At 47.7% G+C, this 22951-nt stretch overlaps 1 protein-coding gene across 1 annotated transcript; it reads right to left on the reverse strand.

The window, feature by feature from the left end:
- Nucleotides 1-666: 666 nt before the first annotated feature.
- On the reverse strand, nucleotides 667-7522 carry SLC3A2 (solute carrier family 3 member 2). Its single transcript, XM_025915651.2, has 9 exons — nucleotides 6773-7522; nucleotides 5910-6083; nucleotides 5213-5307; nucleotides 3334-3402; nucleotides 3171-3229; nucleotides 2829-3009; nucleotides 2572-2715; nucleotides 1261-1344; nucleotides 667-1148 (listed from the first exon to the last, which is right to left on the reverse strand). The coding sequence occupies exons 1-9, from the start codon at nucleotides 7203-7205 to the stop codon at nucleotides 801-803; spliced, it is 1587 nt and encodes a 528-aa protein (XP_025771436.1). The 5' UTR covers nucleotides 7206-7522; the 3' UTR covers nucleotides 667-800.
- Nucleotides 7523-22951: the final 15429 nt, after the last annotated feature.

The raw sequence follows: 22951 nt of genomic DNA on the forward strand, positions 1-22951 counted from the left end.
CCTTCTGCTGTTAAAACACTGTGATCTTGGGGCATCTGGGTGGCTCAGCTGGGTGGCTCCAGTTCCCTTCCACCCCAAGCCCCTGCCTCTCTTCCTGCCTCACTTTGTCCTCTTGGAACACCATCACTATATCCACGGCACTCGAACTTGTATTCACCTTATTTCTTCTCCATTCCCTCACTAGACTAGAAGCCCTAGAAGACTAGAAGAGAGGGATCTTGTACTTCGTCCTCTCCTGTGACCCCAGGACCTAAAACGATTCCTGTCACATGCTGAGTGCACAACAGATTCTTGTTGAATGAATGCCCTCTAGTACCCTTTAGAAGCATCTCTTAGGAAACAGGCCACCCGGCTCCCACTCCTTCTCCCTGAGAGGCCAAGTCTGCAAAAAACAGGAAACCTGACCACACTTGGCTGGAGACCACTGCTGAGGGGGATAAGGAAACAGTAAGACCGAAGACCTCCAGGAGAGGACCCTGACCCAGACGCTAGCCCTGGCCCTCATACCTCCTTGTTGTTATGAGCCTGGAAGGCCCCTCCCTCTCTGGGTTGGAGCAGGTGCATGGAACTCTCTAGCCCTGATCACTGTCTTTGTGTGTGTGCGCGCATGCGTGCACGGAGGAGGGGCTAGATTCCTGCTGTGACAGAGTAAGGGAAGACAAGACCTCACCAGGCAGGAGTGACTTTTATTTGAAGCCAGAAAACACCTCTCAACTGTAATCTGTGACCGTAAAAAAAAAAAGAAAAGAAAAGAAGCCAGGACCCAAAGGGCCTGGGGAGGGGAAGGGTAATGGGTCCTGTTAGGCCACATAGGGGAAACGAAGCAACAGCCCCTCATGGGGCTCCACGTTTAGGTGCCCCAGCTCAAGAGAGGCCCCCTCCTCACGGCCCAGGTGGGTGCTGAGCAGCAGATTGACCTTGGTTGGCAGGCTGGCAGTGGCCGGCAACCTGGCTGGTTGGCCGACATCCCCGAAGTTGAGCACTACCAAGAAGCGCTCGTTCTGGTCCCACTGGCGGACGTAGGCGAAGAGGTCAGGCCCGGAGGAGAGTACATGGAAATCCCCGTGCAGCAGGGAGCGCTCCTTGCCTCGCTGATCACTCAGTCGCCGGAAGAGAGAGAGGAGGGAGCCAGGGTCTTCATTCTGGCCCTGCAAGTGATGGTCACAGCAAGAAAGGATAAAGGACACCCCTGGGTGCAACCTCCTACACGCCACCTGCCCACCCTCGGCCAAGCAGGTCTGGCCCACACCAAACCCTTACCTTTACAGTCATGTTGTTACTTCCAGGTTCTGAGGTGTTGGGGAAGCTGGATTCATCCCAGGGCATGATTGGAGCCTTCACAGGCTGAAAAGCCAGGAAAACAGGATTTGGGAAAGGCCTGGGCCTGCTCTCCCTTCACCTTCTGTTCCCAGCCCCATCCGTGTAGAGCCCTGCCCCCCCCCCCCCCCCCCAGCTGCCCCCGACGCTGGCCTAACTTCTACTGGATAAGCAAGGCCGGCCCCCGAGTCAGGTCCCTGCCCACACTATCGCATCAGCGTGGAGGGCTTTTCTCCCAGCCACAGGGTTAGCTCCCTCACTGCCCTCCACTCCCCGCTCAGGTGTCTCACTAAATCTTCTATGGCCACACGATGGCAAACATCCCCCATCCCCTGTTCTCTAGGCCCCTGACCCTGCTCTCTTTTGCACAGCACTTAGCAGCACTGAGCACCTTTAATTTTTTTTTTTTTTTTAACATTTACTTATTTTTGAGAGAGACAGAGGCACAGCGCAAGTGAGGGAGGTGCAGAGAGACAGGGAGCCACAGAATCCAAAGCAGGCTGCAGGCTCTGAGCTGTCAGCCCAGGGCCGGACGCGGGGCTCCAACTCACAATCCGTGAGATCATGACCTGAGCCGAAGTCAGGTGCTTAACCTAGACTAAGCCATCCAGGCGCCCCAGCATTGGGCATCTTTATTCTCTTTGCTTATTATCTAACTTCCCCACCTCCAGCTCTTCTGTGCATTGCTGTGTCCTCTGTGCATAGCATATAGGAATTACTCCAGAAAACCGTGGAATAACTGCACGACCAGTTCTGTAAATATCAGCTTGGGTGTCAACCTCTAACCCTGCGGCTAGAGCTAAGGGAACACCATGCTCTTACCCCATCTCAGCACTGGCTACCATGCGTTTCTCTTACTCCTCTGGGTCCCCCACTAAACTAGGAGTTGCTGGAGGGCACAAGCCCAGCCAAATACCTACCTGCTGCCCACTGAACACATGAATGAGAATGAACGAACCAACCAACCAACCAACGGATGGCTCCCATATGGAACATCTACCAGGTACCAGGCATCGCATCTTCAAATATGCTCTCATTGAATCCCAACTTCCCTCCAAGAAATGCAAGGCCCCAGAAGAGGTGATCAAGACTAGGGCCGTGAAATAAGTTGCCGAGGCCACGCGGCTACCGTGGCTGACCAGGAGTCAAACGCAGTTCCCCCCAAGGCTCACGTCTACCGGCTGCCATCCACAGAAGCATCGTGATGCGGGAACACAACCTCCCCCACTGCGCCAGGGAGGCAGCAAGCCATACCTGGCCAGGCAGGGCAGCGGCCTCCAAGCCGATCTCATCTCCGTAGCTGAAAACCGGGGTCCCTGGCAGGGTGAAGAGCAGCAGGTGGTAGAGGCGGAGAAGATGAGCCGGCACGAAGGAAGTCAGGAGCCCCGCCTGAGACAACTGCAGGGATGGATGCACTGGTGAGCCCGAAAGCCCGTCTCTGCCTCCGTCTGCCCACACCTTTCGTCAAAAAGGCCTCCTCCCCCGCCTCGTCCCCCGACTGTGGTACTCACGCTCCAGCTGCACCAGCGACTGTCAGTGGCATTCAAATACTGGGTGACCAAGAACTCTATATGCTTCCCGGTGGAAATGGAGTCTGACAGGTATGAGCTAGTCAACAACAGGTCCTTAGTGGATCCAAGGAGGCTCAGAATCTGCTGAAGGTCAGAGGACTCAGTCCCTGCGATCAAGAGCCTGCAGAGGGCAAGGCAGGGGACAAGGTTGGTAAAGAACAAGCAAAGAATGAAAGTGAAGAAAGTTCTTTGGGCTAGGAAATCGCCCATTCCTTGGGTCTGGCACTCTACTGGGGGGTTCCCACCATGAAGCTGAGTTGGCGGGGGAGGTCTGGCACCTACCTGTCTTCGCTGAAGCTCTTGGTGATGTTCTGCCACTCAGCCAACAACAAAGACGCATCCTAGAAGAAAAGAAACAAAGTCAAGGAACAGAGAACGCCAACAAGCCCTGACGAGTCCCTCTGCTCTCACCCAGACTCTGCCTCTCACATGGAAAGAAACTCACCGTCAGATTCTCCACGTCCCGAACTTGGAACCCATCCACACCAGCCTGCAGCCAAAAACTCAGAGCATCCTACAGGGAGGGGGCAAAACAACAGAGGAAGGGCTTCAACACTCTGATGCAAAGGCTTAGAAAATCCAGCCCATGCTAAACCTCACCTACCACGCACTTCCCTATGACCTTGGAAGAGTCACCTGCCTTGACTGGCCTCACTTAACCATCAGCCTTCAGCTCCGTCCCATTCTACACCATCACTGATTTTTTTTTTTTTAAGTTTATTTATTTATTTGGAGAGAGAGAGAGAGAACACGCATGAGCAGGGAAGGGGCAGAGAGAGGGAGAGAATCCCAAGCAGGCTTCACACTGTCAGTGCGGAGCCTGATGTGGGGCTCGAACTCACAAACGGTGAGGTCGTGACCAGAGTCCAAACCAAGAGTCAGATGCTTAACTGAGCCAGCCAGGCGCCTCTCACCATCACTGATTCTTAAAGTTATAGCATTTCACTTCTGTATTCCTCCCCATTACAAATCACACAGCTTCTCCTTTGATATAGAAAAGGCCTAAGAGAAAAAGTATGTTGACAAACATAACTTCACTTAGGACTGCCTGGGTGGCTCAGTCCGTTGAGCATCGGACTTTGGCTCAGGTCATGATCTCACAGTGTGAGGGTTCGAGCCCCACATCAGACTCGCTGCTGTCAGCACAGAACCTCACTTCTGGTCCTCTGTCTCCCTCTCTCTCTGCCCCTTCCCCGGCTCACGTGCTCGCTTGCGGGCTCGGCGCTCTCTCTTGCTCTCTCTCTCTCTCTCTCTCTCTCTCTCTAGCCAAGATCAGAAGACAAGTATACTTACTCCTCTCCTGGTGTCCTGAGGCCAGGGGAGGGTGTGTGTAAGAGAGCAGGTCAGAGCAAGGCCAAAGATGAAAGAGTGAAGTTCAAAGCACAGCCCCAGGGCAGTTCAGATGAAGATTTGAGAAGAGAAGCCAGTTCTGCAAAACAGGCCCAGGCCTGAAGTCCTGGCATTGGTGGGCACAAGACATGGAACCCCACCCCCAAGACCTCTTTTCCCCTTTCTGTCTCACCTCTTATCTCCATTTTCACCCGAGGCTACCAGTCCTCAAGCCATACCATCTGAAAACATCCCCTCATCAATAACTTTTAAGAGATTTTATTTTGTTCTATATCCCTGCTGAACTGGCCAGTGTCCTAGAACCCAGGCATTAGGAGCTTGGATAACAAAGTCCCACTTGCAAGCCTATAGTCTTGTATAGTCTATACTATACAAGGTATAGTGAGCCTATACCTGTACTCAGGGAAAGCAGGTTACAGAAATGAGACTACTTGAGACTTCAAATCCTAAGCACCTCAAGCCCCTCTGAACCCTAGCTTCTTCACTGACAGATTAGAGATGAAAGAGACCTTGTGTGGTTACAGAGAAACTTAGAACACATATCCAAAATACTTGGCATGGTCCCAGACGCATAAGACCACAATGCTTACAACTTCAGACTGGGCTCCCCTCCAAAATACATCAAACAAGAACTGGGAAACCAGACACGGCAGGATTCCCACAGAGAAACAGCTTCCTCTCCCCCAAAGGAAGAAAAGTCAAACCCAGATCGCCATCTGAGAAATTCCTTTCCTGGCACTGTTACCATCAGAGTCGAGGAAGCAAGGAAAATGAATGACCAGAAAAGGAACAAGCAAAACCAGGGAGCACTGTTGGCCTACCCTCTGCCTGTGGGAGGGGTGTGCCAGCTTGGCTCCAAGGAGCAAGGGGCCCCTCAGCTGGAGCCAGGCTAGTTTACAAGGGCTTGCTAGAAGGATCAACACAGCCCCAGCAGCCAACTCCCACCTGCCATCGGCGCCAACACACTTACTTACCTTCATCTTGGCGGCCACAGTGTCAATCTGAGTGGGGAGGAACCATGAGTTCTGGCCCTCATAGTTGGGAGTGAGGTCCAGAATGACCCGGATGCCTGGAACAATGGAGAAAAAAAGGGAGTCAGGAGAAAGACGTTGGGATGTCAGGAAAGGGAGCAATCAACAAATACAAGTTGGTGGACTACTCCCTATGTATCATTTGGCACAAAAAGCTTAGATTTGAACCCTGGCAAAACCTATTCCATTGAAACAAAGATGTGAGTGGAGGGGCTGAAAATCTTATCGGGCAGAAGGCATGTAGTGTAGTCGAGAAGGCTAACCTAGGGGGCCCTGGGCTCCTCACCCCCAAAGTGAATCCTCTTAAAATAAGACAAGATTCTATTTGGATATTGTTCTCAAAAGGATCCATTCCTTTACAAGTTTAAAGAACACTGAATCAGCAAAAGCCTACATTTTGCAAATAAGGACACTGAAGCCCAGAAGGTAAGTGAATGCGCACACATCCAAGTAGAAAGTCTCTGCACTGCCTGGCAAAGTAATTTTAGGCTGAAGCCTAACAAACTGCAGGGAGCTTGTACCTGCCTTAGAAAACTCAGCCAGACAGGAGTAAACCAAACAAAAACCCTGTCCTGTCTTTTCTGTGGCCAGAAGGCCAAGCCCTTCCCAGCTGCTTCCTTGGCAACTCCAGGACACCCACTCTTTTTCTTGGCCGATTGCAAGAGATTGTCAAAATCTTCCTTGGAGCCGAGAACAGGGTTGATCTGTTCCAAGTTGGTCCCAGCGAGGTCATCTTTCTGGTTCTTGTGAATTGGGCCCAGCACAAAGCCTTTCACCTTCAGGGTGCTCAGGTAATCAAGGTGCCTCTTCAGGCCTGAAATGGGGAAGCAGATTTAAAGTGAAGGCCCTCTGAGGGGCACCTGGGTGGCTCAGTCGGTTGAGCGTCAGATTTCGGCTCAGGTCATGATCTCAGAGTCTGTGAGTTCGAGCCCCGCGTCGGGCTCTGTGCTGACAGCTCAGAGCCTGGAGCCTGCTTCAGGTTGTGTCTCCCTCTCTCTCTGCCTCTCCCCCGCTCATGCTCTGTCTGTCTCTCTCTCTCTTTCTGTCAAAAATAAATAAACATTAAAAAAAAAAAAAATTTAAAGTGAAGACCCTCTGAGAGGTCCTTGATCGCCCCTCTTCTCTTCTCCCCTCCCGCAGGAAGTGTTGGGGAACAAAGTGTTGGGCCTTGATGGCCCCTCTTCTCCCCTCCGGCAGGAACTAAGTGTTGGGGGGAAGTGAGCCTGAATCACGAGACTCAGAGGAGCTGACGCAAGGTGCCCGGTGCATTACTTCAGAAACCGTCAGCTACAGGCTTCACAGGGTAAGTGAGGACGCTGAGTCAGCCATCCTCGTGGAAGAGGGCGTAGGGGCAGTTTTCTTCAAAGAAGGAACGGAGAAGCTACATCTCCGGCTTGAGGGTGCGGGACCGAGTACAGAATGGGGTGGACAACCGTCGGCGTCAATCTGGGGACGGGATCGGAGCCGGTGGCCCGATAACCCAGGGTCGCGCCCACAGCTCACCCGCTAGGTCGCCCTCCTCTTGGCCCTGGAAGGCCAGCAGGTCGCCGATGCGGTAGAGGGCGCCTTTGTGCCACCAGCTCTGCGCGGGCAGCTCGCGGCAGCGCGGCGCCCGCACAATGATGACCACCGCACCCGCCAGCATGCCGAGCCAGCCGAGCCAGAAGAGCACCAGCAGCGCCCAGCGGGTGCGCACCCAGCCGGGGCTGCCCGCCACCTTCAGCAGCTCCTCCTTAGACAGGCCAGTGAACTTGGCCGCGGCCGCTGCCTCTGCCTCGTCGTCGGCCACCTTGATCTTAACCAGGCCATTCTTTTCCGCGCCGCTCGCCACGACTACGGCCATGGCTGCCCCGGACGCCGCATTCATCGGCTGCTTCTCGGGCTCCATTTCGTTCAGCTCCACCTCCTTCATGTCCACCTCAGTGTCCTGGCTCATGATGCCTGCGGAACCGGCGATACGATGCAGTCTGCGATCAAGCGGTGGCTGGACTCCGGCCGCGACCTCCCCGCCCCAACTCGGCCTCCGAAGAATTCGCGACCACGCGCAGCTCGGGCTACAGTGTTCGCGTCTGCGGTGGGAAGGGCGCAGCCTACCGGAAAGAGACGGGGAGCCCCGCCCCTGCCCGCCCCTTAAAGAGGAACGGCCCGGATTCCTCTTTCTGAGACAACACGGGTGGGCGGCGGTGGGGGGACTAGGCTCCGGAGCACGCTTCCCACCGCTGCGCGCCTCAATTCCCCCTTCTCGAACCTGTTTACCCCTAAAGTTCCTCCTAGTCGAACGCTAAGAAGGTTGAGCGCGGAGCCACCTCCAGGTGGGCGGAGTCTGATTTGTCTCCGCCCCGAGGAGTGGAAAGGGAGGGGACTTCCAGCACCGCGGGTGGCCCTAGGGCCCCTCTTCGCCGCCGTCGAAGGCTGGGCCCCAACGCCGTGCTCCGTTCGCCCCTGGCCCTGGGCTCCAACCACCGCGTGGTGGGCCCAACTTCGCACGGCCGCTGGCGCTCTCAGAGCCAGCCAAACTCAGCTTCTTCCCTTTCCCCCACCTAGCCTTGTCTCCTCAAGCCTTTGGAACTTGGCGCCGGATCTCTGCTTCCCCGCAGGGCTTACTCCCACTCGTCCTTCAAGACTCATCTTGAGTTCATTTCAAATAATTCATCATGCAGCAACTATTAAGTGCCCACTACAATACTTTGCTGTATTAATTTTATTGAGTTAACTGTAATGCAGTCTTCTCCCTGATGTTTTAAGATGAATCTGTTCGGACAGGAGAGTTGAAGCTGACCCCACCCCCCACCGCCCGTCTTCCCCTACCCCAACCCCCCACCGCCAGTTTCTGGCGCCAGGATGTCGGGCAGCTAGGAATCCGACATCCAGAAGAGCCAAAAGCCTGATGGGCTGTAGCAAACATTCCAAGGTTGGGCCTCAATTGGAGGCACCCACCATTTTCCTACAACAGACCAGACTCTTCCCCACTGTTGCAGGGCCTCCGACAGATTAGCCCAATCTCCCCCAGGGTGCCAGGATTCCCTTACCTCCTTATCACTTCACTATGCTAAGCCTTGGAGGCAGCCGCAGATGATGAGACAAGCTTAGGGCAAAGCATAAACTAGCACCCCGCACCCCCCCACCCTTCAGGTGGGATACATGTGATATTCCTCCGACACTCCTGGCTACCAGAGAACAAAGGAAAGGGGTTTAAGTGCTTGCCATGGTAATGAGGGAAACTAAAGGAAATGAAAAATTTAATTCCCTTACTGCCTATAGCCCATGACAAGTCCTCGAGACCCGAGACCGACAGAGTGATCTCCCTCTAGGAGCTCAGCTGCTTCAAGGATGACGCTTTGCTGGGGCCAAAGAGAACCTTGGTTTAACATTATCCCAACCACGAGGATCCTGTAAGTCTACTTCCTTTATCTCAACTGCCCCAGGATATATGCTGGCAATCATGCTCCAAGCTTATACCCCCCCCTTATACATTTGAAGGATCTCATGACTGAGATTTTATTTAACGGTAGTAAGTGAAACAGTAATTTCCCTGGCAACAACTAGCCCCTCAAGGTCGTGGAAACCTTGCTTCCAAAATTCCTTAGAGACGTACTCTATCCCTGACCACCTCCCAAGCTGAGGGTATATAATAAGTTACCCACTGTGACCCCAGTGCAGCTCTTCCTGCCCACGGGTCATGTCCCCATGCTGTAGTAAAATTATTGCACCAGAGACGTCCTCAAGAATTCTTTCTTGGGGCGCCTGGGTGGCGCAGTCGGTTAAGCGTCTGACTTCAGCCAGGTCACGATCTCGCGGTCTGTGAGTTCGAGCCCCGCGTCGGGCTCTGGGCTGATGGCTCAGAGCCTGGAGCCTGTTTCCGATTCTGTGTCTCCCTCTCTCTCTGCCCCTCCCCCGTTCATGCTCTGTCTCTCTCTGTCCCAAAAATAAATAAACGTTGAAAAAAAAAAATTAAAAAAAAAAAAAAATTCTTTCTTGGTCATCGGCTCCAGACCACCCCACCGTCACCCCAAAATTTCATCACAGAGGCCTTGAAGACCACCCAGCTTCCCTCCACAGAGATTCTGGGATGGAGACTAAGTGGGGCAGAGACAAGATTCATAGCAGGGACTGCTGGACATCAACACCATGGGGTGCAGACGTTCAGGAACTGCTTGTTCCTGACCAGTGCCAGCTGGATTATTTTCAGAGAGGAGCTGAAGGAAACAAGTTCTTTCTCCCTCTCCCACCTGGGCTGGAAGCCAAGGTAGCTGTGTGTTTGGAAGAAAGCAGAAGCCAAATCTAAAGAAACAGCAGACAGGAAGGGGGGCCCAAGGAGAGTCAAGGGTGTGAAAAGGCTCATCTTCTGCCATTCCCTTTCTGCATGCCAAAGCCCATACCCTACCCCCACCCTAAGAGAGCCAGAACCGATTCCTAGAGGGAGGCAGGCGAGTGGATAGAGGGTGGAGTTCAGACTACTGCGCAAAGATGATAAGTCCAAGGTACCCTGGGCATGGCAGATAAGTGCCAACCAGAGGCTCTGAACAGACTTTAACAGGGTTGAAGTTCAAGGTTGAGAACTGGGTTCAGAAGCTCTCCTTGAGATTGTCCAACATTACACCCCTAGAAACCTAATATCTCGCTCACAGCCCTGTGGTTCCAGACAGATGAAGCCAATTCCTTCTGCGTGCAGTAAAGAAGCTAACAACTTACCCTCCAAAATTTATGATCCCCACGCCTTCCACAGGGATTGCCCCTCCCCCTCCCCCCCCCCCCCCCCCAGTGACATCAGCCTTCAAACACCTGCCAGTCTTACAGTACAGCCAGCTTTGTCAGGCCTCTGCATCTCTGGACATGCCATTCCGAGTTTTTCCCGTCCTGTTCTGCCACTCGGCCTCATTAGTTCCCATTCATTCAAGACCTAGCTCAGATGACAGTTTTTCTCAACTTCTCCCAAAGAACTATTTTCCATCTACCTCTGCCACAACACATATCCTGTTTGTTTATTGCATTTCCTTTTCTGAGCGTCTGTTTGCACTTCAAGACGCGTGGCAGAGACCTTGTGCAATTTGCTGACGGACCTGCCTGTTCAGAGATAACGTATAGTAGGCACTTCATGAGTGTTTGGAAAATGAGTGGATGAACTATACCAGTCGAACCCAAATACTTCCCTTCTTAGAAACAACAAAAGTAGCGTATGAAGATAAAGGGATAAAAGTGAAAAGAAATGTAAACAACACCACATTATATCATAAAAAAGGAAAACAAGGGGCGCCTGGGTGGCGCAGTCGGTTAAGCGTCCGACTTCAGCCAGGTCACGATCTCACAGTCCGTGAGTTCGAGCCCCGCGTCAGGCTCTGGGCTGATGGCTCAGAGCCTGGAGCCTGTTTCCGATTCTGTGTCTCCCTCTCTCTCTGCCCCTCCCCCGTTCATGCTCTGTCTCTCTCTGTCCCAAAAATAAATAAACGTTGAAAAAAAAAAAATTTAAAAAAAAAAATAAAATAAAAAAAAATAAAAAAAGGAAAACAAGGGCACCTGGCTGGGTCAGTCGGTGGAGCATACCACTCTTGATCTCGGGGTTGTGAGTTCGAGCCCCAGGTTGGGTGTAGTGATTACTTAAAAACAAAAGTCTTTATATTTTTTTAATGTTTATTTATTTGGTGGGGGGGGGTGCAGAGAGAGAGGAGGAGAATGAGAATTCTAAGCAGGTTCCATGCTGTGAGCACAGAACCTGACATGGGGCTCAAACTCATGAACCATGAGATCATGACCTGAAGTGAAATCAGGCGTTGGTTGCTTAACCGACTGAGCCACCTTGGTGCCCCAAATACCAAATTCTTTAAAAAAAGGAAACCAAGACTTGTTACTGTTCAACCAAAAGAAAGTAATAAATCTGGGGGAAGGAGACGACCGGAAAACATGGAAAGACTGTACAGAAAGAGGCAGAACATGGCTAGAGATCCTCAGATCCTTCAATGACTTTTGATATAAAAACATATAAGACTTAATATTTACTGTAGGAATGCAAAGTAGATCATTAACAAATATTTTTTTAAGTTTTATTTAACTAATGTCTATACCCAATGTGGGGTTCAAACCCATGCCCCTGAGATCAAAAGTCACATGCTCTTCTGACCGAGCCAGCCAGGTGTCAGGAAAAGTATATGATTTGTCACGAAGAATTAAGCTTTCAAAACAAGGCTGGGACAGGATGGCTCAGTTGGTTGAGCGTCCACCACTCGATTTCAGCTCAGGTGATGATCTCATGGTTCGGGCGTTCAAGCCCCACATTGGGCTCCATGCTGACAGTGTGGAGCCTGCTTGGGATTCTGCCTCTCTCTCCTTGTCTCTCTTCCCCTCCCCACTCGTCCTCGCTTTCTCTCTCAAAATAAATAAACTTAAAAAAACTAAAAAAAAGAAAAAAAGACTGAGACAACGCAGAGAGAAAAGGCAGCTCAACAATCCAGAGACCACGTGAGGCTACACATCTTTAATACTTTATGCTCAGGCAGACAGATGAGGGTTGGGCCCTGAAACGCAGAGCGCTAAGTGTACAGAGAAAATTCCTTTCTAAACCCCTGTTGCAAAAGTCCATGTCACATGTTTCCCAACAAATAAGGATTACAGTTGAGCCTTCAACAGCACAGGGATTTGTGACACGGTCAAAACTCCGCGTGTAACTTCTGACTCCTCAAATACTTAACTACTAATAGCCTACTGTTGACCGAAAGCCTTACCGATAACATAAGCAGCTGATTAACACGTATTTTGCTTCTGACATGTCCATCGACCTTGGGGAGTTCAGACATTTGAAAAATGGATGATGGCCGAAAGTTAAAGAACTGAGCATTTGGAGGTCAAAGCACTAGGGAGATGAAAGCCGAGAAGGAGGCCGACCCTCAGCCAAAGGGGCTCACTTGGCAACTGTCATTTGAAGAAGTGACGTTGGAATAATATTGTTATTACGAATCCTGCAGGAGGGACGCTGGCTTCTAAAGAAGAGAACCGTCAGGGTTGTCTCAGTGGAGGATGGGGAATGTGAGGGGGGATAAAAGCCAGAAAGAGGAGAGGAAATACAGCCAAAGCCATCGCTTAGAAGAGAAATAAATGTGCCATCTCAAAAGTACCTGATTCTAAGTAAATTAGACAATGAACAATAATGCAGCAGCAAGCCTTTCTCTCTCATTGCAACCAGATAGTAAAAGAGAGAAACACGGGGCGCCTGGGTGGCTCAGTTGGTTGAGCATCTGACTCTTGATTTTGGCTCAGGTCATGATCTCATGGTTCCTGGGATGACGGGATGAGCCCCCCATCGAACTCTGTGCTGGCAGAGCAGAGCCTGCTTGAGATTCTCTCTCTCTCTTTCTCTCTCTCTCTCTCTCTTTCTCTCCCCCTCCCCCTCTCGTGCTCTCTCTCTTCCTCTCTAAATAAATAAATAAACTTTTAAAAAGTAGAAAAAAAGGGGCGCCTGGGTGGCGCAGTCGGTTAAGCGTCCGACTTCAGCCAGGTCACGATCTCGCCGTCCGTGAGTTCGAGCCCCGCGTCAGGCTCTGGGCTGATGGCTCAGAGCCTGGAGCCTGTTTCCGATTCTGTGTCTCCCTCTCTCTCTGCCCCTCCCCCGTTCATGCTCTGTCTCTCTCTGTCCCAAAAATAAATAAACGTTGAAAAAAAAAATTTAAAAAAAAAAAAGTAGAAAAAAAGAGTAACATCAGAGATATAGCAGATCAACCTATGGAAGAAACAGAAGCATTTGTAACATAGTATCCTTGGATAGATGACATCAGATATTTAGCTGATCAGAGACAGAATACTGATCTCATCCAAGAGGCTACATAGTAATAAGGGATTAAATTATCCTTAAAGTGGTGACTGAAGTCCCCCAACATCAGCTCTTTCTACCATTGTGGTCACATGATACTGGTGGGTATTGCTATTTTTCCAGCCCCTGTGACCTTCAAAACTTTCTATCATCACATCCTTTGGAAGAAAATCTCTACGTGCAGCCACACTCACGAGGTCTGGCATTAAGCTCTGCCTCCTGGATGGGAGGGAGTATTGACATGAATTACTGGAGATTTTCTGTACAGGAGATTTATCTCTTCTCCCTCATTTATCTGGTTATTTGTTTTTTGTCAGTATGGACTTGTGCATATGTATTTTATCCTTTGGGTTAGAATTCAATACTATATTACTGGGGGGTTTTCTCAAATTGTTACAGCTTTGGCCGCTGTGAGCTCTTTTAGGTTGGCTCTTTCAATACATTTCTCTTTCTGCTGTCCCCCTGCCTCCCCCCACATACAGTTTTTTTGAGCACGTTCTTTACTTCCTGGCACTACAAAATGGTCCAGGCGCATCTTGTTAGGGCCCCAGCCCTAGAATCAGCCATATCTCCAAAGAACCCTGGTTCCTTTTATTGGGAGAATGGTATTAGAAACCAAGATCTGGGCACTCAGATGTCTTCTCCTTCTTCTCCTTCTCCTTCTCCTTCTCCTTCTTCTTCTTCTTCTTCAAGTTTATTTATTATTTATTTTGAGGGGGAAGGGCAGGGGAGGGGCAGAGAGAGGGAGAAAGAATCCCAAGCAGGCTCTGTGCTGTCAGCACAGAGCCCAATACAGGGCTCAATCTCACCAATGGTGAGATCATGACCTGAGCCCAAATCAAGGGATGCTTAACTGACTGAGCTACCCAGGCCCCCTTCAGGTGTCCTTTGACAAACAAAAGTTATCCATCAAAAATGTTATCAGTCTTGGGGCACCTTAGTGGCTCAGTCAGTTAGGTGTCTGAGTCTTGATTGCGGCTCAGGTCATGATCACAGAGTCGTGGGATTGAGCTCCACTTTGGATTCTGATCTGAGTGTGGAGCCTACTTAAGATTCTCTCTCCCTGCCTCTCTGCCCTTCTTCCCTCACACCTCATGTGCTCTCTCTCTCTTTCTCTCTCTAAAATTAAAAAAAATAATAAAATGTTATCAGTTTTGGTGGGATGGCTGGGATTGAAAAAATAGGGGTGCCTGGCTGGCTCAGTTGGTGGAGCATCCGACCCTTGATCCCAGGGTCGTGAGTTCAAGCCCCACATTGGGCATGGAGCCTACTTAAATAAATAAGTAAGTAAATAAATAAATAAATAAATAAATAAATAAATAAATAAATAAGTGTTTTCTCTTATGGCCCACATTTTTACTTTTGACGTCTTATTTTAAAATGTATTATTGGGGCACCTGAGTGGCTCAGTCGGTCGGGCATCCAACTCTTGATTTCAGCTCAGGCCACGATCTCACAGTTTCACGAGTTCGAGCCCTGCGTGGGGTCTGTGCTGACAGTGTGGAGGCTGCTTGGGATTCTCCCTCTTTCTCTGCCCCTCCCCCACCCACACTCTCTCTGTCTCTCTCAAAATAAATAAACTTTATAAAAAATTTTAATGTATTATTTGTTTTGGAAAATATTATTTGGTGTGTTATTTTGAGAATCTTTCTTTTTGTTTATTTGTGTGTGTGAGAGAGAGAGAGAGAGAGAGAGAAACACAAGTGGGGCAAGGACAGAGAGAGAGGAAGACAGAGTCTGAGGCAGACTCCAGGCTCTGAGCTATCAGTGCAGAGTCCGAGGCGGGGCTCAAACTCACAAACCCTAAGATCATAACCTGAGCTGAAGTCCGCGTTTATCTGACTGAATCACCCAGGCACCCCTAAAAATTCTTTCTTTAAGGCCTGAAAGATATTCATCGACATTTTCTATGCAAGAAGGTAAGGTTTTGTTTTTGACATTTAAGTCTTTAATCCACCTTTAATTGATTTTTTATTTATGGTAAAAGCCAACCTCGCCTTTTTTATAAATGGGTAACTGTGATATGATAAAAGCAGAGAGAGAGAGAGAGAACACGAGGGCGCAAGAAAGGGCGTGAACCTTTGTCCCTAGTTCCTGACGCTGAGCTCCTAAATCTCTTGGAATTCCTGGGTGATAAGAAAGCCTCTTCCAAAGAGACCACTCTTGGTGGTAGCTTTGGGGCAGAGACTGGCCACCAGAAAAATCAAGGCATGACTAGAGGGTTGTAACTTTCAGTCCTATCCCCCAACTTCCAAGCAGGGGGGAGGGGCTGGAGACTGAGTTAATCACCAAGGGCCAATGATCATGCCTGCGTAATGGAACCTCTGTAAAAACCAATCAATGGGGTTTGGAGAACTTCCACGTTGATGAACATGTACCAGGAAGGTAACCCACTCCAAGTCCACAGGGTCTGAAGATCCTATGCTTGGAACCTTCCAGACATCACCCCATGTACCTCTTCATCTGACTATTCATTTGTATCCTTTATAACGTCCTTTTTTAATAAACTGGGAATGGTAAGTAAAGTGTTTCCCTGAGTTCTATGAGCTGTACAACAAATTGTGTCCACACAAAAACCTGAACACGGATGTTTATAGCAGCTTTATTCATCATTGCTAAAACTCAGAAGCGACCAAGATGTCCTTCACTAGGTGAATGAAGAAACTGGTACATCCAGGTAATGGAACATTATTGAGCTATCAAGCCACAAAAATACAGGGAGGAATCTTAGATGCATATTGCTAATCTTAAATGCATAAGAAGCAAATATGAAAAAATCTACATACTGTATGATTCCAACTATATGACATTCTGGAAAAGGCAACACTATGGAGACAGTAGAAAGATCAGTGGTTGCAAGGAGTTCTGGGGGGGGGGGGGGCAGGCTGAATAAGTGGAGGGCAGGGGATTTTTAGGACCAGAAGACTATTCTGTACAATACTGTAATGGTGGATACATGTCATTAGACATGTGTCAAACCCCACAGAATGTACAACACAAAGAATGAACCTTAATGTAAACCATGGTCTTTAGTTAATAATAATGTATCAGTATGGGCTCATCAACTATAACAGGTGTACCTCACTAAAGCAAGATTTTATTTATTTTTTTTTTAATTTTTTTTTTCAACGTTTTTATTTATTTATGGGACAGACAGAGACAGAGCATGAACGGGGGAGGGGCAGAGAGAGAGGGAGACACAGAATCGGAAACAGGCTCCAGGCTCCGAGCCATCAGCCCAGAGCCTGACGCGGGGCTCGAACTCACGGACCGCGAGATCGTGACCTGGCTGAAGTCGGACGCTTAACCGACTGCGCCACCCAGGCGCCCCTAAAGCAAGATTTTAATAGGGGAAAGGGTGGGAGGTGGAGAGAGGGTAATGGAAGATATGGGAACTCCATTCTTCCTGTCCACTATTCTGTAAACTTAAAATTGCTTTCAAAAAATAAATTATATTAAATAAATAAATTAAATAAGGTGTTTACTACAGAGAAAACTAAAACTCAAAAGTTTAAAGAAATGGATCCTCTAGCAAGTTTAGAACAGATTCCCTTTCATCCTCAAATTAGACAGCAGCATTAGAACTGATTACCCAGTTTCTTTAAAAGAGTACTATAGGGGCGCCTGGGTGGCTCTGTCGTTAAGCGTCCGACTTTAGCTCAGGTCACTATCTCACAGACCGTGAGTTCGAGCCCCGTGTCGGGCTCTGGGCTGATGGCTCAGAGCCTGGAGCCTGCTTCCGATTCTGTGTCTCCCTCTCTCTCTGCCCCTCCCCCGTTCATGCTCTGTCTCTCTCTGTCCCCAAAATAAATAAACATTTAAAAAAAAAATTTTTTTTTTTTAAAAATAGTACTATCAAGGGGCGCCTGGGTGGCTCAGTCAGTTGAGCATCTGACTTCTGCTCAGGTCATGATCTCACAGCTCGTGACTTCAAGCCCCGCGTCAGGCTCCGTGCTGACTTCTCAGAGCCTGGATCCTCCTTCAGATTCTGTGTCTCCCTCTCTCTCTGCCCCAACCCACTTGCATTCTGTCTCTGTCTCTCTCAAAAATAAATAAACATTAAAAAAATTTTTTTTAAATAATACTATCAATAATTTAATTCCAGCATAGTCACCGTATGGTGTTATATTAGTTTCGGGTGTCCAATATAGTGATTCAACAATTCCATATGTCACCAGGTGCTTATTGTTATGCCCAGAATTCGTGATCCCCAAAGACCATCCGGGAGCCGAGTCTGATGCAAAAGCAAAGAGCCTTTATTCAAGCTAGCTCGAGCTCAATCCCCTACCTGCACCAAGGCAGCGGTGAGATACCAGAGAGAGAGAGCGAGTTTCAAAAGCACAAAGGTTTTATAGGGATCATGGCCTTAGCCGATTGGCTGGGGAAGGATAGACCAACGGCTGCCAAGGTGTGGTTCCAGATCAGCAATTATCAGCGTCACCTGGAACTTGTTAAAAATGCAAATGTTGGGCCTGGTGGTCACAGACCTAATAAATCAGAAACTCTAGGGGTGGGGCTCAGCAATCTGTGTTTGAACAAGTCTTCCAGGAGATTCTGATGCACCTGAAGTTTAAGAACCACTGTGTCTGAGGATCTCTAACATGTTTGGCCTCAGTGTATACAGAACATTTTTCACTGGTCACCTATTAACCATTGGCTGTCAGCCTTGCTGTGCTATATAAATACCTAGCACCAAACACCATCCCCAGAGACTCTGATTAATTGGTTTGAGGAGGGGTAAAATGCTCCCAGGTCATTCTAAGCCTGGACAGGGTTGAGGGCTCCTGCCTCTGGCCCCTACCTGAGAGAAGCCCTCCCTCTTCTACTCACACTTTCCACGCCTCTCACACTCCCTTCCTCCCACCTCAGACTTCGGAAGAATGCATCAATCGGTAGCCTGCTTTCTTAGAAAACATAAGTTACTCAAGGGGAGGAGGCGTGGTCTGAGGTTTGAGCGGGAACCTCTTCCTGCGGCCATGTCAGGGACATAGTCACTAGTTGGCCGGCCTAGGTCTGCTCTTTCACTTATCACAAGTGCCCTTGTTAATCCCCATCACCTATTTCACCCATCCCCCCACCCACCTTCCCTCTGATAACCATCAGTTTCTTCTCTATAGTTAAGAGTCTGTTTCTTGGTCTGTCTCTCTCTCTATTTTCCCCTTTGCTTATTTGTTTTGTTTCTTAAATTCCACATATGAGTGAAATGATATCATATGTCTTTCTTTGACTTATTTCACTTAGCATAATACGCTCTAGTTCCATCCACGTTGTTGCAAATGGCAAGATTTCATTCTCTTTTATGGCTGAATAATATCCTATTGTGTATATATACTACATCTTCTTAATCCTTTCATCTATCAATGGATACTTGAGCTGCTTCCATAACTTGGCTATTATAAATGATGCTGCTATAAACATACGGGTTCATGTATCTCTTTAAATTAGTGTTTTTGTATTCTGGGGGATAAATACCCAGTAGTGCTATTCATGGATCATAGGGTAGTTCTATTTTTAATTTTTTGAGGAAACTCTTTACTGTTTTCCTTAGTGGCTATACCAGTTTGCATTCCCACCAACAGTGCATGAGTGTTCTTTGTTTCCAAGTTCTTGCCAACACTTGTTGTTTTCTGTGTCATTAATTTTAGCCGTTCTGATGAGTATGAGGTGATATCTCACTGTAGTTTTGACTTTCATTTCCCTGATGATGAGATGTTAAGCATCTTTTCATGTGTCTTTTGGCCATCTGGATGTCTTCTTCGGAGAAATGTCTTTTCATTTCTTCTGCCCATTTTTTAATTGGTTTATTTGGTTTTGGGGGTGTTGATTTGTATAAGTTCTCTTTAAGTTTTATTCATTTAAGCAATCTCTATACCCAGCGTGAGGCTCAAACTCACTACCCCAAGATCAAGAGTCGCATGCCCTTCCAACTGAGCCAGCCTTGTGCCCTGTATAAGTTCTTTATATATTTTGGATACTAACCCTTTTTGGATATGTCATTTGCAAAGATCTTCTCCCATTTAGTTGGTTGCCTTTTAGTTTTGTTGACTGTTTCCTTTGCTGTGCAGAATCTTTTTATTTTGACGAAGTCCCAAATAGGTTATTTTTGCTTTTATTCCCCCGTCTCAGGAGACGTATCCAGAAAAATGTTGCTATGGCTGATGTCAGAGACCTTTCTGGCTGTGTTATTTTCTAGGATTTTTATGGTTTCAGGTCTCAAATTTAAATTACTATCAGTAATTTACAAAATACAAAATAGGTAACTAACATTCAATTGGGGGGGTAGGGAATGAGACCTAAATGTTTTGCTCTACTTATAGAAAATTCTATACAAAAAAGTCCAAATTGAGGGGCGGTTGGTGGCTCAGTTGGAAGAGTGTGTGACTCTTGATCTTGAGGTGGTAAGTTTGAGCCCCATTTTGGGTGTAGGGATTACTTTAAAAATAAAAAAATCTTTTTTTGGTAATTTTTAAATTAATTAATTAATTATTTATTTATTTATTTATTTATTTTTGAGAGAGAGAGAGAACGAGCCGGGGAGTGACAGAAAGAGAGGGAGACACAGAATCTGAAGCAGGCTCCAGGCTCTGAGCTGTCAGCATAGAGCCCGATGTGGGGCTTGAACCCACAAACTGTTGAGATCATGACCTGAGCTGAAGTTGGATGCTCAACCCACTGAGCCACCCAGGTGCCCCCAAAATAAATTCTTAAAAAAAAATCCAATTGAATCTAAAAATTATTAGATTAAGAGTTCAATTAAAAAAACTAGACGCAGAACAATTCTGTTCTGTATACCAGTAGCAAACAATGAGAAAAAAAAATTTTTAAGTTGCCATTTATACTAGCAACTGTTAACCTTAAAAATAAAACTGTCAGTTATCTTACCAGAAAAAAAAAATGAGTTTATTCAGGAATACCAGAGAATTGCAATTCAGGACATGTGGGAAATTTGCAACAGTCTATAAAACTGAAAATACTCTTGCTGTTCTCTGGAAATGTCACTCCTAGATGCATACCCCGGAGAAACTCTCATACATGTGCACAAAGCAACATATGAAAGATTTCACTGCCACGTCAGTTACACCAATATCTATTTGGTAACCTGAAAAATGTTCTATCACTAAGGGACAAGATCATCTGTAGAAAATCTCTAAATAGAGCACTATAAATAAATATTAAAGAACCAGGACATAAAAGAGGAGTAAAATATGTGTCAAAAATATAGCATTAAAGAAAGAGGGGAAAGAGCAGATTTGTCTTAAAATTTTTTCCCAAAAACCAAAAGACATAGTGGAATGCAACAGTCTGCATTTTAACTGACATTGAGTCCAAAAGGGAGAACCATACCATTCATGGGGGTACTGCAATATCGGGTTGGTTTGTAGAATAGATGGAGAGAGCCCCTATTCAATCTCTCTGTTCCCAAAACCCACATAATAATAACAATAATAATAATAATAATAATAAACTTGATAAAGTATCCTCAGGTACAGGTTTACAAGATACTAAATGATAAGAACACATACTATTCATGGGGCGCCTGGGTGGCTCAGTCGGTTGAGCATCCAACTTCAGCTCAGGTCATGATCTTGAAGCTGACAAGTTTGAGCCCCACATCGGGCTCTGTGCTGACAGCTCAGAGCCCGGAGCCGGCTTCGGATTCTGTGGTCTCCCTCTCTCTCTGCCCCTCCCCCGCTCATGCTCTGTTTCTCTCTGTCTCAAAAATAAAGATAAACATTTTTAAAAAACCATTTTTTTAAAGAACACATACTGTTCTTGATCTTGGGCCAAGAAACAAAGAAACAACCTACAATTAAGATTCCCAGCAGAACTCGCTTCCCAGCTGTCCCTTATAAAATTCCACATCCTCAACTCTTCCAAAAACCAGTCTCACCCCTCTATGCGAGAGCTTCTCCTGGCATACTTCTCCACAGTTCAGGAAATAAGGAAATTCTGTCCTCAAACTGAATTTTTCCCAGAGGTGAATGCCCTACTCCCAGATCCCAGGAGAGCCCTGTTCATTTGCGGATCCCTTTTCCTCTACGAATGGAGGCAATGCCTCTTGCTGCCAGGAGGGGGCAGACGCAGCCTCCATCCTCTGAGAGAGCTTCGTGTTGCCAGGAAGCTGTCGACAGTTCAACTGCATTTTTCCTAACAGCCTCTTCAGGAGCTTCCTTCATAGCACAGGGCAGGCAATCGATGCATTACAGTGTCATGCCTTGTTCTGCACGATAGGGATAAAATAAGTTATACAGACACGATTTCTGACCTCAGGGAGTTTATATAGGGAAGGGGTCAAGTAGAGCAAGGGAGGGAATGAGTAATGATATTAAAACTGAAAAAGGAAAACGGGCCTTGTTGGCTCTGTCAGTAGGTACAAATTTTAACCTAAGAGCAAAGGAGAAGCACTGAGGATTTTGAGCTGAGATCGGACTTTCCATTTAGAAAGATCGCTCTGGTGGCTGGTGCCTGAGTGGCTCAGCCAGTTAAGCATCCAGCTCCATTCAGCTCATGATCTCACACATTTCGTAAGTTTCAGCCCCTGCATTGGGATCTGTGTTGACAGCTCAGAGCTGAGCCTGCTTCGGATTCTGTGTCTACCTGTCTCTTTGCCCCTCCCCCACTCTCTCTCTCTCTCTCTCTCTCTCTCTCTCTCTCTCTCTCAAAAATAAAACATTTTTTAAAAATTAGAAAGATCACTCTGGCTATAATGTGGAGAATGGGTTATAAGGGGTTGAAGTCATGAGATGCCTGGGTGGCTCAGTCAGTTAGGCAACCAACTATTGATTTCTGCTCTGGTCATGATGTCGCGGTTCGTGGGTTTGAGCCCCACATCGGGCTCTGCACTGGCAGTGCAGATCCTGTTTGGGATTCTCTCTCTCTCTCTCTGCCCCTCCCACACACACTCTCTCTCAGAATGAATAAATAAACTTAAAAAACAAAAAAAGAGAGTTAAGTCAAAGCCAGGGAACCAGTTTGGGAATCTGTAGCAGAAATCCAGGGGTGAATGGCTTACACTAGGGTACTGAGAAGGAGAAAAGCATCTACTGACATCCAGAAGCTGGCCTGGGATTCACACCTAGACCTTGGTGGTCTCCTGTTGAACGTAATTTCAGAATATCAACATAAGTCAAGGCCACTCTGTGATCATGGTGGGTCAAGGCAAAACAAGTCCATCCCATACGTCTGAGCACAGAAAAAAAGGATGAACATCGTCCAGATAGCAAAAGTCCAAACTGCTTCCTGTCCTCGCTAATATGAGTGATGGTTTATTTACCAATCATAAGTCAGTCTCATTCTATCCTTCCATCCTTCTAGGTAAGACTTATTAAGATACCCAATAATAAATGATGTCACTTCCTGAAAACATCAAATCCAGAGTAAAGCCTCACTTGCTTAAAATCTCCCACAAATCACTTAGCACAAGCCCAAATCCTGCAGTAAATTATTTCTAACACCCTCTTACTGAGACACCCCGTGATTCCCCACGGGGTGTGTTCTTCCTCGCTGCAACAAATAACCAACTTGCTCCAATACAAATACGTTCCCGGAAGTGTTTGGCTGGAGAGGATTTACAGCATATCAGCAGCAGGGATAAGGACCACGTTCTGGCTTAGACAATCGAGTCAAAGAGGGCACGTCGGGGAAGGAACAGATTTGTAGGAAAAGATGATAAATTCCATTGCGGACAAGTTGAGCTGAGCTGTTTATGGGTCATCCCAGTGAAGATGTCTGATAGACAGTTAGATACCAGGGTGTGCAATCCAGGAGATCTTGTGTTGGGATGAAGTGGGGGAGATGGCAGCACATATATATGGTAAATGAGGCCCAAGGTGATGGGTAAGCTGGTTTAGCTAGGCAGAGTCTAGCGAGTGAGAAAACAAGTG

This window comes from Puma concolor, chromosome D1, assembly GCF_028749965.1.
Source record: "Puma concolor isolate L17-30 chromosome D1, mPumCon1.1.hap2, whole genome shotgun sequence".
Taxonomy (NCBI): Eukaryota; Metazoa; Chordata; class Mammalia; order Carnivora; family Felidae; genus Puma; species Puma concolor.